Consider the following 19973-nt stretch of genomic DNA (forward strand, 5'->3'; position numbering starts at 1 on the left):
TTATGAAACCCAGCAATGAGGAAACTATTAAAAAATTAATTTAGAGGAAAGTTAATTGCATATTTAAAATAGTGTTTTGCAATTTGGTCAACAAAATGTTTCAGCCTGATTAACAGTATTTTTCAAGGGCTGAAAACATTACATCCAAAGAAATGATTTTTCCTTATCAGCTTTTACTCTTCATATATTTATCTCAGGTTGAAAACAGACACAAATACTTTAGTGAATTCCATAGTTTTAAAAAAAAAATTCCTCTATCTCCAGGAATAGAAGCAAGAAAGGGAAGAGACTGGAGAAAATAATTCTACTTATAAGGCCCTAAAAGCTTCAGTGATTTATTCTCCTTAGTTTATAAACTCCTAATCTGCCAAGAAATCCTTCTTGTACAGTACTGTATCTCCAGTTTTCAAAAAGTTCAAATTCTCCAGGATAGAAATCATTTGGGATTTTCATCTCACGTGGCCGCACTATTTCTAGGTTACACTGTTTCATAATGACCTCCCAGCGTCTTCAGTCATCTAAGAGTTTTGTTAACTTTAGAGATTTCCCAAAATTTGAGTTGCTTCCTCCCTCACCAGCATTCACAGGCAGTGAGTTCTTAGGTTTAAGACATTGTCCTGAGTCCCTTTCATTGGAAATTAGAAAGCTTTGTGATAGCTGTGAAAGTCATTGGATTACCAGTGCATTCCCCATGTCTGTGACCCTCTCCACCCCTGTCATCACCCCCACCCCGCCAAATGACCCAAAGCTCCCACTTACACTCTCTGTCTTCTTAGTGCTCTGTGTCCTGCGGCCAAGGCGTGCGGCGGAGAAATGTGGGCTGTCAGATGGGAACACACAAAATAGCCAGAGAGACCCAGTGCAACCCGTACACCAGACCAGAGTCGGAACGCGCCTGCCAAGCCCCGCCGTGTCCTCTCTACGCTTGGAAGGCAGAGGAATGGCAAGAAGTAAGTAGAGCCAGGAAGTGGGCACCTGCCAGGCATTTTGCTCAACCCCCTTGCTATCATCACATCCGTTCCCCTGTGAAGCCGTCAAGCACAGTGACAAGGCTGACTCTTTCCCAAAATGTTTGCTATCAGACGGCGAGCAGTTCACTCCGACCAGCGTTGGGAGAGCCCCTCCTTTTTATGCAATTCCTGCGTCTGTGTTCTTGAATGTTCCAAGTCTGGCTGCCTCCAGAAGGACTTTTGCAGGCCTTGGGCCAAGTGCATAAAGATAATTTTCACAGAAGGAGGGGGAGGTGGAAGAAATATTTTAAAAATGTGTATCCAGACTTGGTCATTCTGTATTAGTTCAGACAGCCACAAGACAGACTCTTGGCAGTACCTGCTCTGTATTTTTCCTCCTTCCATGCCTTTAGCTATCAGGTAGAAGACAGGCGCTCATTTGAAACCCTCATTAATCAGTAAAGGATTTCCAACATTTAAAGAAGTGATGGAATCTGAAGAATTGTTCAGTTGATGCAAAAATAGACGGACTTGTTTGTCTCCTGCTCCAAGTTAATGTTTAGTTAAAGGAAACACTCTGTCCCTGGGGAAAAGTCGGGCTAGGAAGGTAAGGCATTAGTAGGAGGTAACTTTTGTCTCCAGAACAGATTAGATGGTATAAAAGGGGGAAAGAAAATTAGAAAACAAAACCATGTCCGCTGATGCAGGAATAAAATAGAAAGGGTGTGCTGTAAAAGGTTCAGCCATAGGAGTAAGACAAGAATTTCCCACTAGGAATGGCTTTCAGAACAGGGGGGAACAGTGCCTGGCTCTGGGCAAACTGCTTTATGGTCATCTCCTCAGTTAATCTTCTTAACCACTAGATGAAGTGGGTATTGTTATTATCATCCCATTTTGCAGTCGAGGAAACTGAGGTTTGGAGAGCCAATGTCATTTGTCCAACTATCACATACCTAGAAAGTGGAAGAAGCCGGACTTGATCTTAAGTTTATTCTCTTAAGCCCTCAGAAGGTACCATAACTGTATTCTCTTTTTAAATTTTATTTTTATATAAGTGCTAACGGCAATGCCACTTTATTTTTTTCCAGTTTTATTGAGATATAGTTGATGTATAACATTGTATTAGTTTTAGGAAAACATGATGATTTAATGTATGCATGTATTGCAAAATGATTACCACAATAAGTTTATGGTTAGCAATAACTATGTTATAGTTAACGTCCATCACCTCACATAGTTAGGAATTTTTTCTTATGATGAGAACTTTTAAGATCTACTCTCAGCAACTTTCAAATATGTGATATGTTATTGTTAACTATAGTCATCGTACTGTATATTACATCCCCAGGACTTAGTTATAAGTGGGATTCTATATCTTTTGACCCCTTCACCCATTCACCCACCTCCCATTCTGTTCTCTGTATCTATAAGTTCAGTTTTTTTTAATATATTCCACATATAAGTGAGTTCACACAATAATTGTTATTCTCTTCCTGACTTATGTCACTTAGCATAATGCCCTCAAGGTCCGTCCATGTTTGCAAATGGCAGGATTTCATTCTTTCATTGTGGCTGAATAATATTCCACTGCATATATAGACCACATCTTTAGCCATTCATTTGTCGATCTTAAGTTGTTTTCATGTCTTAACTATTGTAAATAATGCTGCAATGATCATGGGGGTGCGGATAACTTTTCAAGTCAGTGTTTTTGTTTCCTTGAGATAAATACCCAGATGTGTAATTGCTGGGTCATATGGTAGTTCTATTTTTAATTTTTTGAGGAAACTCCATATTGTTTTCTATAGTGGCTACAGCAATTTACATCCCACCAACTGCAAGGGTTTCCTTTTCTCCAACACTTCTTATTTTTTGTCTTTTTGATAATTGCCATCCTAACAGGGTGAAGTAACATCTCATTGCGGGTTTGATTTGCCTTTCCCTGATGATTAGTGATGTGGAGCATCTTTTCATGTACCTTTTAGGCATCTGTACATCTTCTTTGGAAAAATGTCTATTCAGATCCTCTGCCCATTTTTTAATTGGATTGCTTGGTTTTTTCCTATTGAGTTGTATGAGTTCTTTATAGAACTTTATTTTGGATGTTAACCAAACTTTATTTTGGATATTAACCCCTTGTCAGATAAATGATTTGCAAATATTTCCTTCCATTCCATAGGTTGCCTTCTCATTTTATGGATGATGCCTTTGCTGTGCAGAAGCCTTTTAGTTTTATGTAGTCTCGTGTGTTTATTTTTGCTTTGGTTGCCTTTGCTTTTGGTGTCAAATCCAAAAAATCAGTGCTAAGACCGATGTCAAGGAACTTACCCCCGATGTTTTCTTCTAGGAGTTTTATGGGTCTTACATTCAAGTCTTTAATGCATTGTGAGTTGATTTTTGTGTATGGTGTAAGATAGGGGTCCAGTTTCATTCTTTTGCATGTGAGTATCCAGTTTTCTCAGCACCATTTGTTAAAGAGATTATCCTTTCTCCATTGTGTATTCTTGATTCCTTTGTCATATTAATTGACCATATATGCGTGGGTTTATTTCTGGGCTCTATTCTGTTCTATTTATCTATGTGTCTGTTTTTATGCCAGTACCATTCTTTTTTAATTACTATAGCTTCGTAATATATTTTGGAATCAGGAAGTGTGATACCTCCAGCTTTGTTCTTCTTTCTCAAGCTTGCTTTGGCTATTTGGGGTCTTTTAGTGGTTCCACACAAATTTAGGATTCTTTTTTCTATTGCTCTGGAAAATGCCATTAAAATTTTGATAGGGATGGTATTGAATCTATAGATTGCTTTGGGTACTATGGACATTTTAACAATATTAATTCTTCCAGTCCGTGAGCATGGAATGTCTTTCCATTTTTTTGTGTCTTCTTCAATTCTTTCATCAATGTCCTAAAGTATTTAGTGTATAGATTTTTCACCTCCTTAGTTAAATTTATTCTTAGGTATTTTATTCTTTTTGATGCAATCATAAATGGGATTGTTTTCCTACAGCTGCATTCTTAACCCCCGTGAGCATTCAGCCTTGGCCTTCCCTCTCCCACACCCTCCTGATGGACTGGCTCCATTGTTTGCAGTCATCTCTTTTCTTTAGGACTCTCACCCTCTCTGTCTACTCAAGGTTTTTACTTGTTTTCCTCCGAGCTTTTTTTTTTTACTTCCATCAGATGGTGGCAGGGAGGAATGGCTAAAGCAGTTAAATTGTAAATTAATTGCACTTGAGCCATACAAATTATTGGGAATTTGTGCAGTCTTTAGACTTCTACAGACCTGGTTCATATCCCAGCACTAGCTGTGTGACTTAGAACGAGGACTCTTAACCATTCTGAGCCTTGGGTTTGCCATCTGTAGAATGGGGATAATAATAACAGTGCAGTTGTTCTGAGGGAACTAGAGATGATAGGGTAGTTTAGGGATGGACAATGTCAGATCTAGAAGGAAGAAGAGGCTCCCTTATCTCTCCCTCCCTCTGTGTCACTTCTTGATTCTCTTTGTAATTCTGGGTTCAGACCCACCACTGCCTGCTTTCTCCCTCTCCCTCTTCGTCTCATGCCGAACTCAACCCTGTGTAACTACTCCAAGGAGCAGAAAATGAGACAGTGCTCAGAAATGAATCTAAGTTGACTGCTCACACTTGGGCCAACGTTTGAAAATGCTAGAGCCAATCCAGAAAATGCAAGCTCCATTTCCCATTCCTCCTGAATCCCCCAAAAAAGAGAAACCTGCCAAATAGGTACTGAGGAAATCCTCTTCTCTGATTATACAAAATTTGCCTAGAAATGTATGTCTTCACATGGGCTATGCGGATGGATCTTTTGAAATCCTCCCTCAAATATTGCCTTCAAGCTCCATATAAGAATAGAGGACCTAAGGAGGCAGCCTGGCCTGTGCCTATCTTTAGAAGTTTACCAAAGGTTAGCCATTCTCACGAAGAGAAAAGACCCTTTAAGCAATGAGAAAAGCAGATTCTGATAGTTCCCCTCCTGCAAACATGCTTGCTCATCTGCCTGGACCCGGAGTGGAGAATTTGAAGGAGGTGGACCTGGGAGGTGAGGGAGAACAGACCGCTGTGGGAGGCACTCACGTGACACTGAATTGGCAAAGGGACCCTCCAGGCAGCTGGAGGAGGGAGAAGCACCATCGAAAACCTTTGCTGCCCAAATGCAAAGCATGCTGGTGGCCCTCTCAGAATGTCCCCAGAGCAACAAGGCTGAGAGTGAATGTCAACAGCCATTTGGCCTAAATCGTTGTAGACCACGTCAGGAATAGGGTGACCACTCAGCCTGTTTGCCTGGGGCAGTCCTGGTTATGCCTCAGGCAGTCCTGGTGTCATTGTTAATTGCCCCTTCTTTCATGATCCAAAGTGTCCTTGTTAGACAGGACAGCACCCTCAGGCTCCCGTCAGTCACAGCCCTCACCTCCTTTCTTGTTCCCACCTCCTCCTGTACCCACTCACTCTCCTACCATCTTACATGATATCTTGGCACAGGCTTGTGTCTTGACTTTCCTCCCTTCATGTAGTGACACCTTGACCTGATGTCAGTGAGCATCCCACGGCACAGCCTCAGAGTCCGCTGACTGGGATGTCCTGGAGGCCAGCCCATCATAGGCCCACCCCATTATGGGAAGTTCTCTTCTTAGCAGTCCTTGGCAACCCCCCCCGCCAGAGCTCTTGTTTGCTTTTTGAGTATGTGTTTTTCCCTTTTGCGTCCCCTTTGGAGACTATTAAAACCTAGCTGTTGGTTGGCAAGATGTGCTTCATGCTAGGCACATAGCAAATGGCACCCTCCTCCTTTTGAGAAATAATCCAGGTATCCACCTTGAGAAACACTAGTTTGCATACCCACAATAGCATGATCATCAAGGATGTTTTATACATTCACACAGGTGGTACACTGCACAACTCCAGTGGTACCATTCCCATAGGCTACAGTGTGAGGGCATCCCCTAGAGTCGTATAGTCCAGTGGCCCTACTACTGATGATAATAAAAATAATAGATCTTATTTTTATTAAGCTACGGACCCAACACTATGTTGAGTATTTTTATATGGAGGACTTTGTTTAACCTTTTTCATAATTCTCTGATGTAGTAATTAAATTTTTATCCTCACTTAAAGAGGAGGTAACTTGAGGCTTAGATAAGTTAATTCATCTAAATTCATGCATTTACTAAGTATTAAGGCTGGAATTTGAAGCCTAGCAGCCTGACCTCCGGAACACATGCTCTGAATCTTTATGTTCTACTGCCTCCCATGTCGACATGCATCTAAGTTGAACTATTTTCTTTCTTTCTTTTTTTTCTTTGTGAGGAAGATTGGCCCTGAGCGAACATCTGTTGTCAATCTTCCTCTTTTTGCTTGAGCAAGATCGTCGCTGAGCTAACATCTGTGCCAATCCTCCTCTATTTTGTGTGGGATCCGTCACAGTGTGGCTTGATGTGCCGTGCTACGTCTGCACCCGGGATCCGAATCTGCAAACCCCAGGCTGCTGAAGCAGAGCATGCCAAATTTACTATGCCACTGGGCCGGTCCCTCTTTTCTTTCTATCTTAATGGCTTGTCCAGTCTCTTACTGCAGAGCTGGCATCAAAGTAGAATTCCCTTTACTGAGTTACCACCCCCACCTCCTTCTAAAAATGAAATTTTTGGTCTGGTTGGTTGACAGTCAGACCTTAAGCCTTGTCCTTGGGGGACTCTGATGATGTTGGAGCATGTCAGTGGACTCCTCTGTTCACGGTGAGGCCTGGGGCCTGTGCGTGGGGAAGGGACGTCACTGTGTCGTCATGATACTGTAAGGGCTGAGCCTGGACTTTAAATGTTGGGCAGGATAACTGGAGAAGAGAACAATGCTCTATCCAGACATTCGTGTCTCATTTTATTTGTGCCCTAAAAGCACCACGTTGTAAACAAAAGACCACTCAATGTGTGGATCTGGGAAATTGACTTCAAATCTCTGGGCTCCAATTAGCTCATCTGCAAAATGGGAATTCTATGGCAGACTTGGCTGAAGGGTCATGGTGAGGATCAAGTGAGGTTAAGTGAAGGGTTCAGGACAGTGCCTAGGACATTTTAGACCTTCCAAAAAGGCTACTTCTCTTTCGTACAGTGACTCCTGGTGGACAACCAGTGCTTCAGCTTGGCCTGCATATCACAGTGTTGGGCTTTTAATGTCACCCGCACACTTTGGGCCAGTTATTTAACCTCTTAGTGCTCAGTTTTACTTACTTTAGAATTATAATGCTCATGAGGCTCTTTCTGGGGGGGAAAAAAAAACCCACGACTTTTTAATTCTTTTGAAAATTACTATCATAAAAGATTTACTTATTAAAAGTATTATAATCTAATATATAAATTTACTTATAGCTGCAGAGGTCTTTTGATCAAATTTGGATTGTGAGTTTATGGGTTATGCATCTCTTAGCATTAAGGAATAAATCTCCCAGATCTTGACAGTGTTCTTTTTCAATCTTTCCCTGGCGTGCTCTCTTCCCTTCCTAGTACCTCTGTATCACAACAAGGCTGCCCTGCTCCTTCCCTCCCATCAGTCACCCTTGCTCATCCTTCAGGCCTCAACTAAGATGTTGCTTCTTCTCAGAAGCCCTTGCTGTTCCCATCTCCCCACTAATAGCTGAGTCAGCTGACCCTCCTCTCAGCTCTCATAGCACCCTGAAAATATTCTGCTTTAGCAGTTGGCCCTCTGAATTGTTGTTGCCTGTTTTCCTTGTCTATGTTATGAGCTGTCTGCCATCAGAGAGCTTGTTCACCAGTCTTCCACAGCACTTAGCCCAGTACCTAGAGCATTGGAGACACTTGTTGAGTGAGTGAATCTGTGAATGAATGGAGGAACGAAAACAATTGGATGGAAGGAAAGAGGAAGAAACAAAAGACATTATAGAACAACGCCTGATAATTGATGGCCTTTTTCCTTTAGCTCTTGAGAATCACAACATTATAAAATGTCTTCTGGAATAGTCAAGCAAACTGTTTTTTGTGTAAGAACAGCTGTTGTGTCTTCTTGTCACATTGCCGTGGACAAGCTGTGCTCAGATGTGTGCAGCCTCTGCAGAACTGCTGCCCGGCGCTGTGTGGCCCAGGGCGGGGACTCGGGTCACTGTAATACATGTGTAGGTTTTAAGGACTTTTATTGAGATCAGCTGTAGACTGATTCCCAAGTTCATCTCCTTAGCACAGAAAAGTTAGCAATGAGCAGCAGGTCCCTGGTCAGTTGGTTACAAAGAGTTTATGACGTTCACCGTAGGGAGTGATCAGGTTTTGATGTGTGTACAAGGGCCAGATAGTAACTCTTTATTACTCATTCCTTCATTAATTTATTCAACAAATCTTATCAAGCACCCGCCAAGTGCCAGGCACCCAACATGAGGGATGCGGTAGAGAACATGAAATGGCTGTGGCGGGATTTCTTGTCTAGTGGAAGAGACAGACGGGAAACAAGTGAACAGACGTGTTCAATGAAATTGCCAATTGTGAAAAGTGCTGTGACAGGAAATAAACAAGGCACTGAGGTAGAGACAGAGAATGGCGGGCCAGTCCTGCCTTCTCCGGGATGGTCGGGGGTGAAGGGCAAGAGCAGATGGTTCCAGGGAGAAGGAAGAGAGAGGACAGAGCCCAGAGTGTTTGTGGACAAAGCACAGCATGGCGGGAGCAGACTGTGTGAGGGCAGGAGGCTGAAGTGAGGCTGGGCCTGCAGTTGCGGCTGGTTGTGACATGCCCTGTAGGCCAGGGCATGGGTTTGGATTTTCTCCTAAGCAGTGTAGGAGGTGTACGTGCCCCTTCATGACCTGGCCTCTGCCCACCTGCTGGAATCCCCCTCTCAAATCGCAGGCTCTAACAACCCCAAATCCTGTAGTCATGCCCCTGCCCCGCTTCCCCATGACATTCACCTGCAGCCTCCATGCACGCTGAGCCCCACTGAGAGTGCACCTTCTCCTCCTTGCCTAGTTCACCGTCTCCTCCTTCGCTCCTCCTCCTCATCCACCGCTACCTGGCACGCCTTTCGGCATTGTGAGCAGTCCCGCCCCTTATCCTTCCTTTTCTCTCGCTGTCACAGTTGCAGAAGACCCTGTGGCCTCTGACTCCATCACACTCTGTTAGGAAACCCACATCTGCTCACACAGCTGTACAAGGTGGCCCTAAGTCTTAGACCCCAGTGGTCACCAGGTAGCCAGCTGTCCTGACACGTGCGCACCCCAAGCTGGGAGAAGCAGCCACTCTGGGTGTCATCACAGAGAGAGCTGAGGAGGAGGATGCCAGGGCTGTATCCCGGTGCCCAGCCCAGAACTTGGCCCGTAATAAACATTGGTTGAAAAAGTGAATGACTTTAAAGTTATGAAATGTCTCCATAGTATTGTGTCTGCCCTTTTCCCTTGCAAATATACTATTTTGGAGCAAAAATGTCCAAACTCCACATACCTGACTTTAAAATGAGCTTTGAGAATAGAACCTATTGGTAATTTAAAGATTGCTTTTTCTTTTCTTAATTTAAAGTAATCTGAGATAAATTGATGTGTAATTACTGTTCCTTATCACAAAAATCTCTGCATAGCACACACACAACAGTGTGCTGTCAAGTTCCTCACTTGTTCCGTGGCTTGTCTGTCCACACACCCTCTGACAGTGGTAGCCTGGCGCTAGAAACAGCACAACAAATCCTGTCGTCCATGGAGAAAATCAACAGCTGAAAAGGTAGAGCACATGAATACGAAGTGATTTTTCCCCCATGGTTAGGGCATCTCAAGTAAGTATAAAGCAACTAACTTGATTACAGTCTTTAAGGAAAGACCATTTCTACCCAGTGCATGAAATGACCCTTTTTAGACCATCACACTGCGGCCAACCTACCTGGCTAACTAAAATAGTACCTTAAAAGTTTATTTTAGGTCTTCTTCACCCTCCAATTTGGAAAGTTGTTTTCCCTGTTAATTTCAGTTCACTTAAAGGCACGCATGGCACGCAGGACAGTAGGCAAGCTACCCCGTTTAGCCCAGCACTGGGATGATTTGCTTTCTGAATTACGGTTTGTGCTGAAATTCAAGGAGCCTGGTGGTGTGACTTACACACTTGGTATAGTTTTTTCTAAAAGCTGTAATGAATTTTGAGAAAACCTTTTGGAAATTAAAATGAGGCTTGATGAGCTTTCCGGCTGTTTTTTAGACCATTCTAGATCATTTCCAGGATAGAGGAAACAGTCTTAAGTCCCAGGACTTAGGGAAAGTGATATTACCAAACGCTGATAAAATGCTGTAGTCTGGGCTGGATTTGCTTGCTGATCTCCTGGCCCCCGGGTTCTCCTTAGGACTCCAGGGGAAAATCCTGACCAGGTGATTTTCAGAGCTGCTGTTGATTAATTCCAAAGCACTGGGCAAGTCACTTATTTACTTAGTTTAGTTTTCTAAAAGTTATATTATGGGTAAGTTTTCCCCACTCCCTTTTCTCCCATTGGCAAAATAGTTTTTATGGTGGTTAACCATTCTTTAAAACAGAGGGAGAAACACTTAAGCAGAAAGCATTTAGTGATCCTTGTGTTTCTGCTCTAAACTGTTACTTATTGACGCAGATGAAAGCTCTATGGATGAGTGAAAATGAGAGAGGACACTGGGAGGTTTAGTCCAGGTTGGCTGCTCAATAATCATGATCTTCTTTGAGTCACTGAGACTTGATTTTCTAAGGAATTTTTTTTCTATGGGGAGTTAAGTATTTCTTCTGCCTATATCTACACATCACAGATTAACCATTGTGGGTTTTTTGGTAACATTCAGTGGCTCTCTAACTCATTTGGCTCTTGTTTTTTTTTTATGAAGAAACAAAATGTTAGTACTTCACAGTAGTTCCCAGCATCCTCCAGGGGAACAGAAAATCCCAAAACCACTGAGCCAGGGTGGAGCTAGGAACTGGGCTCAGCCAGCCTCCTGCACTGATCGGAAGGGATTTGCTCCTTCATGCTCACCTCACAGTGCTTTCAATTCATGTTTGTGCCCCAGAAAAATTACAAATGACTCCACACTCGAGACGTCGAAGTTTGCTTCCAAGCAGCAAAAATTTTGAGTTACGTTTGCAAATGAGAAGGGGCCACCAGGACATACCACGTATCTCTTCTACTTCCCAAAAAGAAACTTGGGGCTAACAAAAGACACAGAGCATACCACATGACCCAGCATTTCTACCTCTAGGGATATAGCCAAAAGAATGGAATCCAGGTATTCGAACTTGTATGGGAATGTTCATAGCAGCACTATTCACAACAGCCAAAAGATGGAAACAACCCAAATGTCCATCAACATTTGAATAAACAAAATGTGGTATAGCCATACAGTGGACTAGTATTCAACCATGAGAAGGAATGAAGTACTAATACTTGATACAACATGGATGAACCTTGAAAACATCATGCTAAATGAAAGAAGCCAGAAACAAAAGGCCACTTAATGGATGGTTCCATTTATATGAAATACCCAGAATCGGCGTGTCTGTTGAGACAGAAGGCAGACTGGCGGTTGCCTACATGCTGGGGAAAGGGGGAATGGAGAGTGACAGCTTGATGGGTACAGGGTTTGTTTTTGGGATGATAAAAATATTCTGGAACTAGATAGGGGTAATGACTATACAATGTTGCAACTGACTAAATGCCACTGAATTTTACACTTTAAAATGGTGAATTTTATGTTATGTGCATTTTACTACCAAAACAAACAAACAAACAAAGACATGGGGTTTATCAGGAAAGACATTTCTGAGTCAAGCTAGGTGCCAAAGTCAAATGCTTTTGGGGCGAGGCAGGTGGTAATAGGGAGGGAGGCCTGTGACAAGAAAAAGAGAGGTGGGTCTCTGGCCCTCCCTAAGAAGACTAAAATGAGAAAGCTTAAATGACATTACGCCAACAACAAAACTCACAGTAGTGAGATAAGGCCCAGGGTTGGTAATCTTGGGCATTAAGGAAACAGAAGCCATCCGTGGCACAGGCCTTGGTTAGCTGAGGGTGGCTTTCCAACATGGTCTAGAAATGCTGGGTGAGACGGAAGCTTTAGATAAAACAGGCTTTGGGAGACCTTTAGCAACACACATAACTAAGTTAAAACTGTTAGGGTGGGTTTGCTGTTGGTTAAAGCAAAAAAGATAGGGAATTAGTAGACAGCCTAGAAATCGTCCTAGAATGAAACATACCGCTTGCTCTATTTTCCTGCCATGGTTTAGGGGAATAAAAATATCTGTCTCGTCTGCCTCACAAAGATGTGTGACCTGGGACAAGACACTCAGGCTAAGTTGCAGTTTCTTCATCTGAAAAACGGAGATTATAGTCATTGCTGAATCTCCCTACCCAGCTGTCTCCGTCTTTAATGTCTGTCTTTGCTACTAAATACAAGCTCATCTCTGAGAGCCGGGGCTGTGCTTTGTGTCCAGTCCTGTTCACCCAGGACCCGTCACGGGGCTTGACACCTAGTAGGAACTGGGTGACTATTTGCTGGATGATCAAGGGATGAGGGCAGTTCACCCTGGAGGAGGAAAGACCCTAGGGAGCCCCAAGAAGGCTCTCTGCAAGTCCCTGACGAGAGAGCACATGTGAGAAATGAAACTTGTCCTTTATGCTCCCCTGGGATCGACAAGTAGGACAAGAGGCTGGAGAGAGAGATGTTTAGTTCCATGTTAAATAAGATGAAATGGGCTGCCTGGATCAGGAATGACTTCCCTGATGCTCGAGGTGTTTAGGTGCCAGCTGGATAACCATTTGGCCATGAGTTTTAAAGTGGTTCGCTGTTTGGATGGGTGAAGTAATCAGGTCCTAAGGTCCTTTCTAAACCTGAAATTCACTCACTCATGCTTTTATTCCTTCATTCACATAGCCGTGTGTTAAATGCTTATTGCTATTCCAGAAACAGTGCTGTTAGGTAACTGGGTAAAATAATGAGCTCTCTGATAATCCCTCTGCTCAGAGATCTCAGTCTTTTCTATAGACAGGAAAACAAATCATTACAGTAAGGGGCTATAATATCATGTATTATTCTTCCACATCAACACTTATTTTGTCTGTCTATAACAGTGCACCAAGACTTGTGGCGAAGGCTCCAGGTACCGCAAGGTGGTGTGTGTTGAGGAGGACAAAGGCACCGAGGTTCATGGCGTGCATTGTGACATGAGCAAGCGGCCTGCGGACCGCGAGAGCTGCAGCTTGCAACCCTGCGAGTATGTCTGGATCACAGGAGAATGGTCGGAGGTACTGTCCTGGAGATTCTGTAACCACCTTTAGGTCAGCGATTGCTTGAGGGCAACAGAGGGAAGAGGGCAGAAAGATGTATGTTGTCTGTGTGCCCTTAAAGAGTGGAGGGGAAATGTAGTCCAAATCATTCGGAAATAGATTTACTATTGGCCTACAAGGAACATGAAGAGTCTGGTGAGTGTTTAAAATCGTCTGTGACTTTGGGTTTGAGGCCTAGGTTGCAACCCATTCAGATCCCAACGGGGGTAGGGGGAGAGGGTGTCTGGGGTGGGCGCCTTCTTCTCTTCAATTCGCCCCTCCTTGTTCCTCAAAAGGCATAGTCCCCAACTTCTGGTTCTTAGGGCTGCTGCCCAAGGCCACACCCTGGCTCTCAGTACAGGAAAGTCTTCCTTTCTGCCCTCTCTCCCTCCTCAGGCTTCTGTCCCTTGGACCATCCACCTCTCTGCCTCCTGGGGGCCACCTCTTCTTGGTTTCTGGCTTGGTTCTTGGTCGTTCATCTTGCTGGAGTTCTGCACCTTTCATACTGCCAAGATTGATACCCTCATCTTAGCTAGTCTTTTGAGTGTTGTTATTATTATTTTGTTTTTGAGGAAGATTAGCCCTGAGCTAACATCTGCTGCCAATCCTCCTCTTTTTGCCAAGGAAGACTGGCCCTGAGCTAACATCCGTGCCCATCTTCCTCTTCTTTATATGTGGGACGCCTACCACAGTATGGCTTGCCAAGCGGTGCCATGTCTGCACCCGGGATCCAAACCTGGGAACCCAGGGCCACTGAAGCAGAATGTGTGCACTTAACTGCTGTGCCCCCGGGCCGGCCCCATGTGTGTTGCTATTATTATGCTAAAAGAGTTTTAGTCTCTTTCTAAAACTTGAGCCGTGTTATTCCTACAGCTTTAATATAAACCTTAATCTTAACCCCCAAAAGATGAGATAGGGAGAAGATTTAAAAAAAAAAAAGACTCCACACTTCTGCAAATTCTCAGTTATGTCATGAATTGAAAATCTGCAAATTTACAGGCAAAGATTAGAGGGTTGGAGACAGGACTTTGCACAGATACAAGGACCCTGAGGAAGGAAGGCTACAAGAGAAGTGATCCCAAGGGGACTGGACCAGAATTCCCTCTAGAAAAGCTTCTCATAAAATGCAAGAGCCACAGCACAACACGCCTTCTCTCTGAGACCCCTATTCCCTGGAGAGTTCTGTGTGTTCTCTTCTGAGCTCCGCCCCACCTGAATTTGAGGAGGCCTGGGCTGGATCAGAAAAGAGGGCTGCATGACCCCTGGCTGATGCGTGCGCTTCCCTGGTTGGGCCTGAAGTGTATCACTAATGCAAGGAGCCCACATTCCCCACATTCTTATTGTTTCATTTTGCTTTACCGTAATTTTCAAATGAGGAAAGTAATCCACACTCATGAGGAAACAAGCACATGACCTCAAGAGGTGGCGAGTCAGGAGTAAGAGCTTCCTTACCTCACTCTTCTCTCCCCTCCCCAGAGACAAGCCTCCTATAATTCAGCAATCTGGTCTGAAATGGATAAAGGAAGCCAGCGGCAGTCAACGTATTCATGATGCTCTGAACAGCTAGTTAAGAGTGTGTGTTCTTTCCAGCTTCTTTTCAGAGATGTAGAGGCCTCTGAATACAACCTGACCATATTTGGGCTCAATTCCATCAGCAAACGCCTATCTCCCAACGTGTCTCCCACACAAATGGTCACTGGGCTGCTTTGGCTCCCGGTATATGGGGTAAAGGGTCACCCCACTTGCTTCGAAGACGTACAGCCTTGTTTATGTTAGCACAGACTGAGGTCGGGGTGTGCAAGCGCTGGGTGAGCCAGTCTGAAAGACCCACCTCTCGGACAGACAGAGCATCTGGTAGCCTCTGCCCATGCTTGAAACACCCTGGACTAGCCTCCCAGCCCCCTGGCCTGGCGTCAACTGAGTCTTCCGGCAATTGAACAGCAACAGCCAAAGAAGGAAAAAACGTACGCAGAGCATTTCCAAGTCTCAAGCCAGCTGGAAGGGAGGCCCCAGGGGTGTTCTCCGTGCCTCTGGCTGGGCCTGTTCCCTCCTGCCTCCAGGACCTCCTTAAGGGGAGCCTCGTCCCTGGAAAAGTTACAGGAGAGGAAGGCACATGGTTTAAAGCCACAGCTCAGGAGACATTAGGAAAGAACAACACTGTGACTTTTAACAGTGAGTGAGAACTGATGGAAGCTGTGATCCCTCAGCCCAGAAAAAGCGTAACACACCACATGCTGCAAACCATTTCCGGGGGTTCATCTGACCCTCCTCAAAGAACCTTTGGTCTCAAAAATCCTGACCCTCTACCCTAATTTTATGTAGCGCCTTCACGAGGGATGGCCAGTTATTTGATAACATTGCCTAAAAATATCATCAAAACTAAATTCAGCTTGATGTTTTAAATAATATATTATGTAAAATACTTAGCTAGGGAGGTTGAATGTATTATGAAATCTTATGCATAATCAATTAGGTGTCCCATCACAGAAGGGAGCTGGGACACTAGTAAGATATTTGTTCTTTCTCCTTTTCTGTACTGTTTGGGTATTTTAAATGCTGTGTAATTTTGGTAAAAGGGTTCAATGACAGCATGATTTAGAGAGAATAAAGCAGAAAGGCAGCGTTTCCGTCCAGGCGTATAGGCAGGGAGAGAGAAGAGAGTAGGAAGTTCAGTGCAGGGCATATGGGAAAGCAAACCTCATTGAGAGGGAAAGGAAAACTGTCCGCAAGCTCCCTTTTGGCTAAGTGCTAGATGTCACCCTTGACTCAGGCGGGCTCCAGCTCTCTTCCCATCCCACTTGGTCACTTCTCTGATGTGGTCATGGTAGGTTTGGAAAAGCATGATTGGTCAGCCAGTGTGGTCGGGCTGTGGATGCTGTAAATGGAACAAGCGACAGCTGGGCGCCTCCCTTTCCTTCTCCCCTTGAAATCCACAGAAAGGGCTCGAGGCATCCCCACCCACAGTGAGAGCCAAGGAGACGTCGTGGAAGCACTAGAGCCTGAGAGGCATTGTACGGGCTGCACGTCTCCCGTGTGCTTGGGGCCTGCCACTTGAAATGCATAAATGAGCTAATCGAGTGAGAGCTTTCTGCAGCGCTGTCACGGGGTCAGCGTTCGATGGGGAGGTCAGGGGCCTCTTGTGGGCTGCCCCCAGGCACTGCTCCAGCCTCTCCTCTCAACCCCTCTCTTGTCAGTGCTCAGTGACCTGTGGAAAGGGCTACAAGCAGAGGCTCGTCTCCTGCAGCGAGATTTACACCGGGAAGGAGAATTATGAATACAGCTACCAAACCACGGTCAACTGCCCTGGCACGCAGCCCCCCAGTGTCCACCCCTGCTACCTGAGCGAGTGCCCTGTTTCGGCCACCTGGAGAGTTGGCAACTGGGGAAGTGTGAGTAGACCATCGAGTTATCAAATTTGAAAGCTTTTGGCTCTCACACCCCATCTTAAGCACGTTCTGCCTGACCTACCCTAAGTCATTCTCCTTCCAGGAGAGACCCTGGTGAGGAACAGGAGTTAGCATCTTGAAACAGGCTGATGGGAAAAGAAGGGTTCTCCTGTTTGGCAGTATGGCCTGGCACTGAGAGCGGGGGCTCGGAAGCCAGCCAGCCTCCATCTGAATCCTGGTTCCGCCACTTCCCAGTTGAATGTACAACTTCTATGTCTCCATTTCCTCATCTGCAAAATGGGTGGTTGTGAAGATGAAACGAGTTCATATATACCAAGCGCTTCGATTATACTGGGAAATTTTAAGTTACATATATTTTACCACAATTTTTTTAAAAGCACCTAGAACTCTGTCTGTCATTCAACAAGAGTTACTGAAGAGTTACTTGTCGCTTCTGTTAAGTGGTCTATACGTTCTAGTCCTTCTCTATTGGGAATACTTCATTGCATTAGGGGTACGATAAGTGAGGCTAGTTTAAATTGAGACTGCCCTGGAAAATTGCCACAGCCCCCTGAGCCCTGACCACCAGGCTGTCAGTGTTGCAAAGGGATCAGATGAAAGCATAGGACCAGTTGAGAGTGGTTGGGGTTTGAATCCTGGCTCCACCATGACCTTGAACAAATTTCTTAACGTTTGAGCCCCAATGTCCCCTCTGTAAAAATAGAATAATGGTAGTACTATCTCATGGGGTTATTGTGAGACTTAATGAGAAAAATGTATATATACACATATATCTTATGTATGCATAAATATATATATATATGTAAGATGAATGAGTGGATGGATGGATAGATGGATGAATGGATGGATAAATGTGTATATATAAAGCTTAACACAGAGACTGCTCCATGGTAAGTGCTCAGTATATTTCAGCTATTTGCTTTCAGCAACATAGAGTCTAAAGTGACACCCTGCCCATGCCACCAGGCTCTGAGGTCCACACCACTAGAAGCCCATGCATCCCAGATTCCATAGCCACATCACTGACTCTGGTCTGCCTTATAGTGCTCAGTGTCTTGTGGCGTTGGAGTAATGCACAGATCTGTACAATGTTTAACCAATGAGGACCAGCCCAGCAACTTATGCCCCGCTGATCTGAAGCCAGAAGAAAGAAAAACCTGCCACAATAGCTATAACTGTAAGTTGACCAACTGAAGCCATCTTTCTGGAGCATGAAGAAAAGCGTTTCTTTGTTCATTTGTTTGCCTGCCCTTTTTAGAAATAGAGAATCTATAAGATAAATAAGTCTTGGGATGTAATGTACAACATAATGACTACAGTTAACACTGCCGTATGGTGTATTTGAAAGTTGCTCAGAGAGTAGATCCTAAAAGTTCTCCTCACAAGGAAAAAAACTTTTCTTTTTTGTATCTATATGAGGTGATGGATGTTAACTAAACTTATTGTGGTAATCATTTCACAATATATGTAAGTCAAGTCATTATGCTGCACACCTGAAACTTATACAGTGTATCTCAATTACTTCTCAATAAAACCAAAAGAAAAATAAATAAAGCAAACATTTACCAACCGAAAAAAGAAAGAAAGAATTTATTTTAAAGAAATTATCCCCTTTGCTAAAAAGTTGTAGCGAACATATAATTCATTCCATAGGCAGACCATGCACGTCTTGGAGCATCCTCTCCACTTTTGCACTTCGTGTTTTCTAGGTGAGTTACCCCAGAACTGCAAGGAGGTAAAAAGACTGAAAGGTGCCAGTGAAGATGGTGAATATTTCCTGATCATCAAAGGAAAGCTCCTGAAGGTGAATGTCAGATATCAGTCATTATTTCTAGAATGTTTTTAGAGTGAGCGGCCCTGGCTCTCATCGTCCCATTTCTGAGCTGCTCTTCATAGGTTATTTCTGGTCTGCCTTTCAGGTATTCTGTGCAGGGATGCAGTCTGACCACCCGAAAGAGTACGTCACACTGGTCCATGGCGACTCTGAGAATTTCTCTGAGGTTTATGGGCACAGGTAGGAGAACCCAGGCTCAGAAGAGCCCAGATGCTGGGAGATCCCTGGAAACACCCTCCCATCCTTACCAGAACATTCTCTCTGTAACGCAGGCTTCACAACCCAACCGAATGTCCCTACAATGGGAGCCGACGCGATGATTGCCAGTGTCGGAAGGACTACACGGCAGCTGGGTTTTCCAGCTTCCAGAAGATCCGAATAGACCTGACCAGCATGCAGATCATAAGTAAGTTCAGTGGGAGGTCATATGGGAACGTGTGCATTATTCTCTCCATTCGGTCAGCAGAGGCATCCCACACACTGGCCAGGGCGAAGTGCTGAGGCTGTGAAGAGGAACAAAATAGCTTACGTCCAGTGATGACAGTCCTGGTCTGTGCTGCCTGAGGGCGGGGTTTGCTCCTTTTTGTTCACTGCTGTACCCTCAGTGCCTGGAACATACCTAGCACAGGGCTGGGATCCCTCAGATTTGTGATAAATGAATGAATGGAGTAGATGGAGGCCATCAGTGGGCACCATTGCAGTGTGGGGAGTCAGGGCAGCATCCCCCAAAATAGGACATTGAAACTGAGACCTTAAGGGTTGAATAGGAGTTAGTCAGGCACAGGCTACCAGTGTTGGGGGAGCAGGGGTGGTCACAGAAGTTTTTAAGGGAGAAGAGCGAGCAGACACAAACCCCAAAGCTAAGAGATTCATATGGCAGCATTTGCCCCCACCCAGCTCCCACCCACACAGTGTACACACAGACATGGGCATAAAACTATTTTATCTGATTGTCAATTTACAGAAGAAAAATGGAGCACAGAATTACCTTTCCTAACCCAGCCTGCGCGTGGGCTGATTTCATAGTCTGGCCAACATTGCATTTTTGTTAGGGACATTAATCATGGGAGTGGTTAAAGACAGCTCAAATATCCAAACACGTTCCCTTGAATAGAGGAAAACAGAAATAGTGAATAATTAATTTTTCTTCATTAACATTATTCCCGTAATATTGTATCGCTTTATTGTATCGTAGGTTAAACTTGACTGATACCAAGATATTTTTAATTGCCGTTGGCTAGACTGATTAGGTCGAAAGGCAGAGGGTCTGCAGTTTCTCTGCTTAGAAAAAACCCCAGCTAAGACTTAGGGCTTTTCTGTATGTTTAAGCAGGGAAGGGCGCCTTTTCACGCAGGATAGGGGACTCAGAGTTCCCTCCCACCGAAGTGTGTTAACTGCGGAAGGATTGAGCCCGCTTCTGCTGTTCCCTAAAGACCAGGCGGAAAGGCAGAGAGCTGCCTCCAGCCTCCGAGACACTTCTGTGGGGTTCCTCATTTGATGCCTCCTGATCCACCGTCCCC

The 19973-nt window shown here is 44.4% G+C and overlaps 1 protein-coding gene across 6 annotated transcripts in view; it reads left to right on the forward strand.

Annotated features, from left to right (window-relative positions):
* ADAMTS9 (ADAM metallopeptidase with thrombospondin type 1 motif 9) overlaps positions 1-19973 on the forward strand; it is a 165667-nt gene that overhangs the window by 127238 nt on the left and 18456 nt on the right. For all 6 annotated transcript variants that reach the window (XM_070574766.1, XM_070574772.1, XM_070574770.1 and 3 more), the window contains 7 exons: positions 777-950; positions 13018-13191; positions 16407-16601; positions 17664-17796; positions 18329-18423; positions 18539-18633; positions 18726-18859. In XM_070574766.1, coding sequence (XP_070430867.1) covers positions 777-950; positions 13018-13191; positions 16407-16601; positions 17664-17796; positions 18329-18423; positions 18539-18633; positions 18726-18859 — 1000 coding nt within the window. The remainder of the gene's footprint in view (positions 1-776; positions 951-13017; positions 13192-16406; positions 16602-17663; positions 17797-18328; positions 18424-18538; positions 18634-18725; positions 18860-19973) is intronic.

The sequence above is a fragment of the Equus przewalskii genome, chromosome 15, assembly GCF_037783145.1.
Source record: "Equus przewalskii isolate Varuska chromosome 15, EquPr2, whole genome shotgun sequence".
Taxonomy (NCBI): Eukaryota; Metazoa; Chordata; class Mammalia; order Perissodactyla; family Equidae; genus Equus; species Equus przewalskii.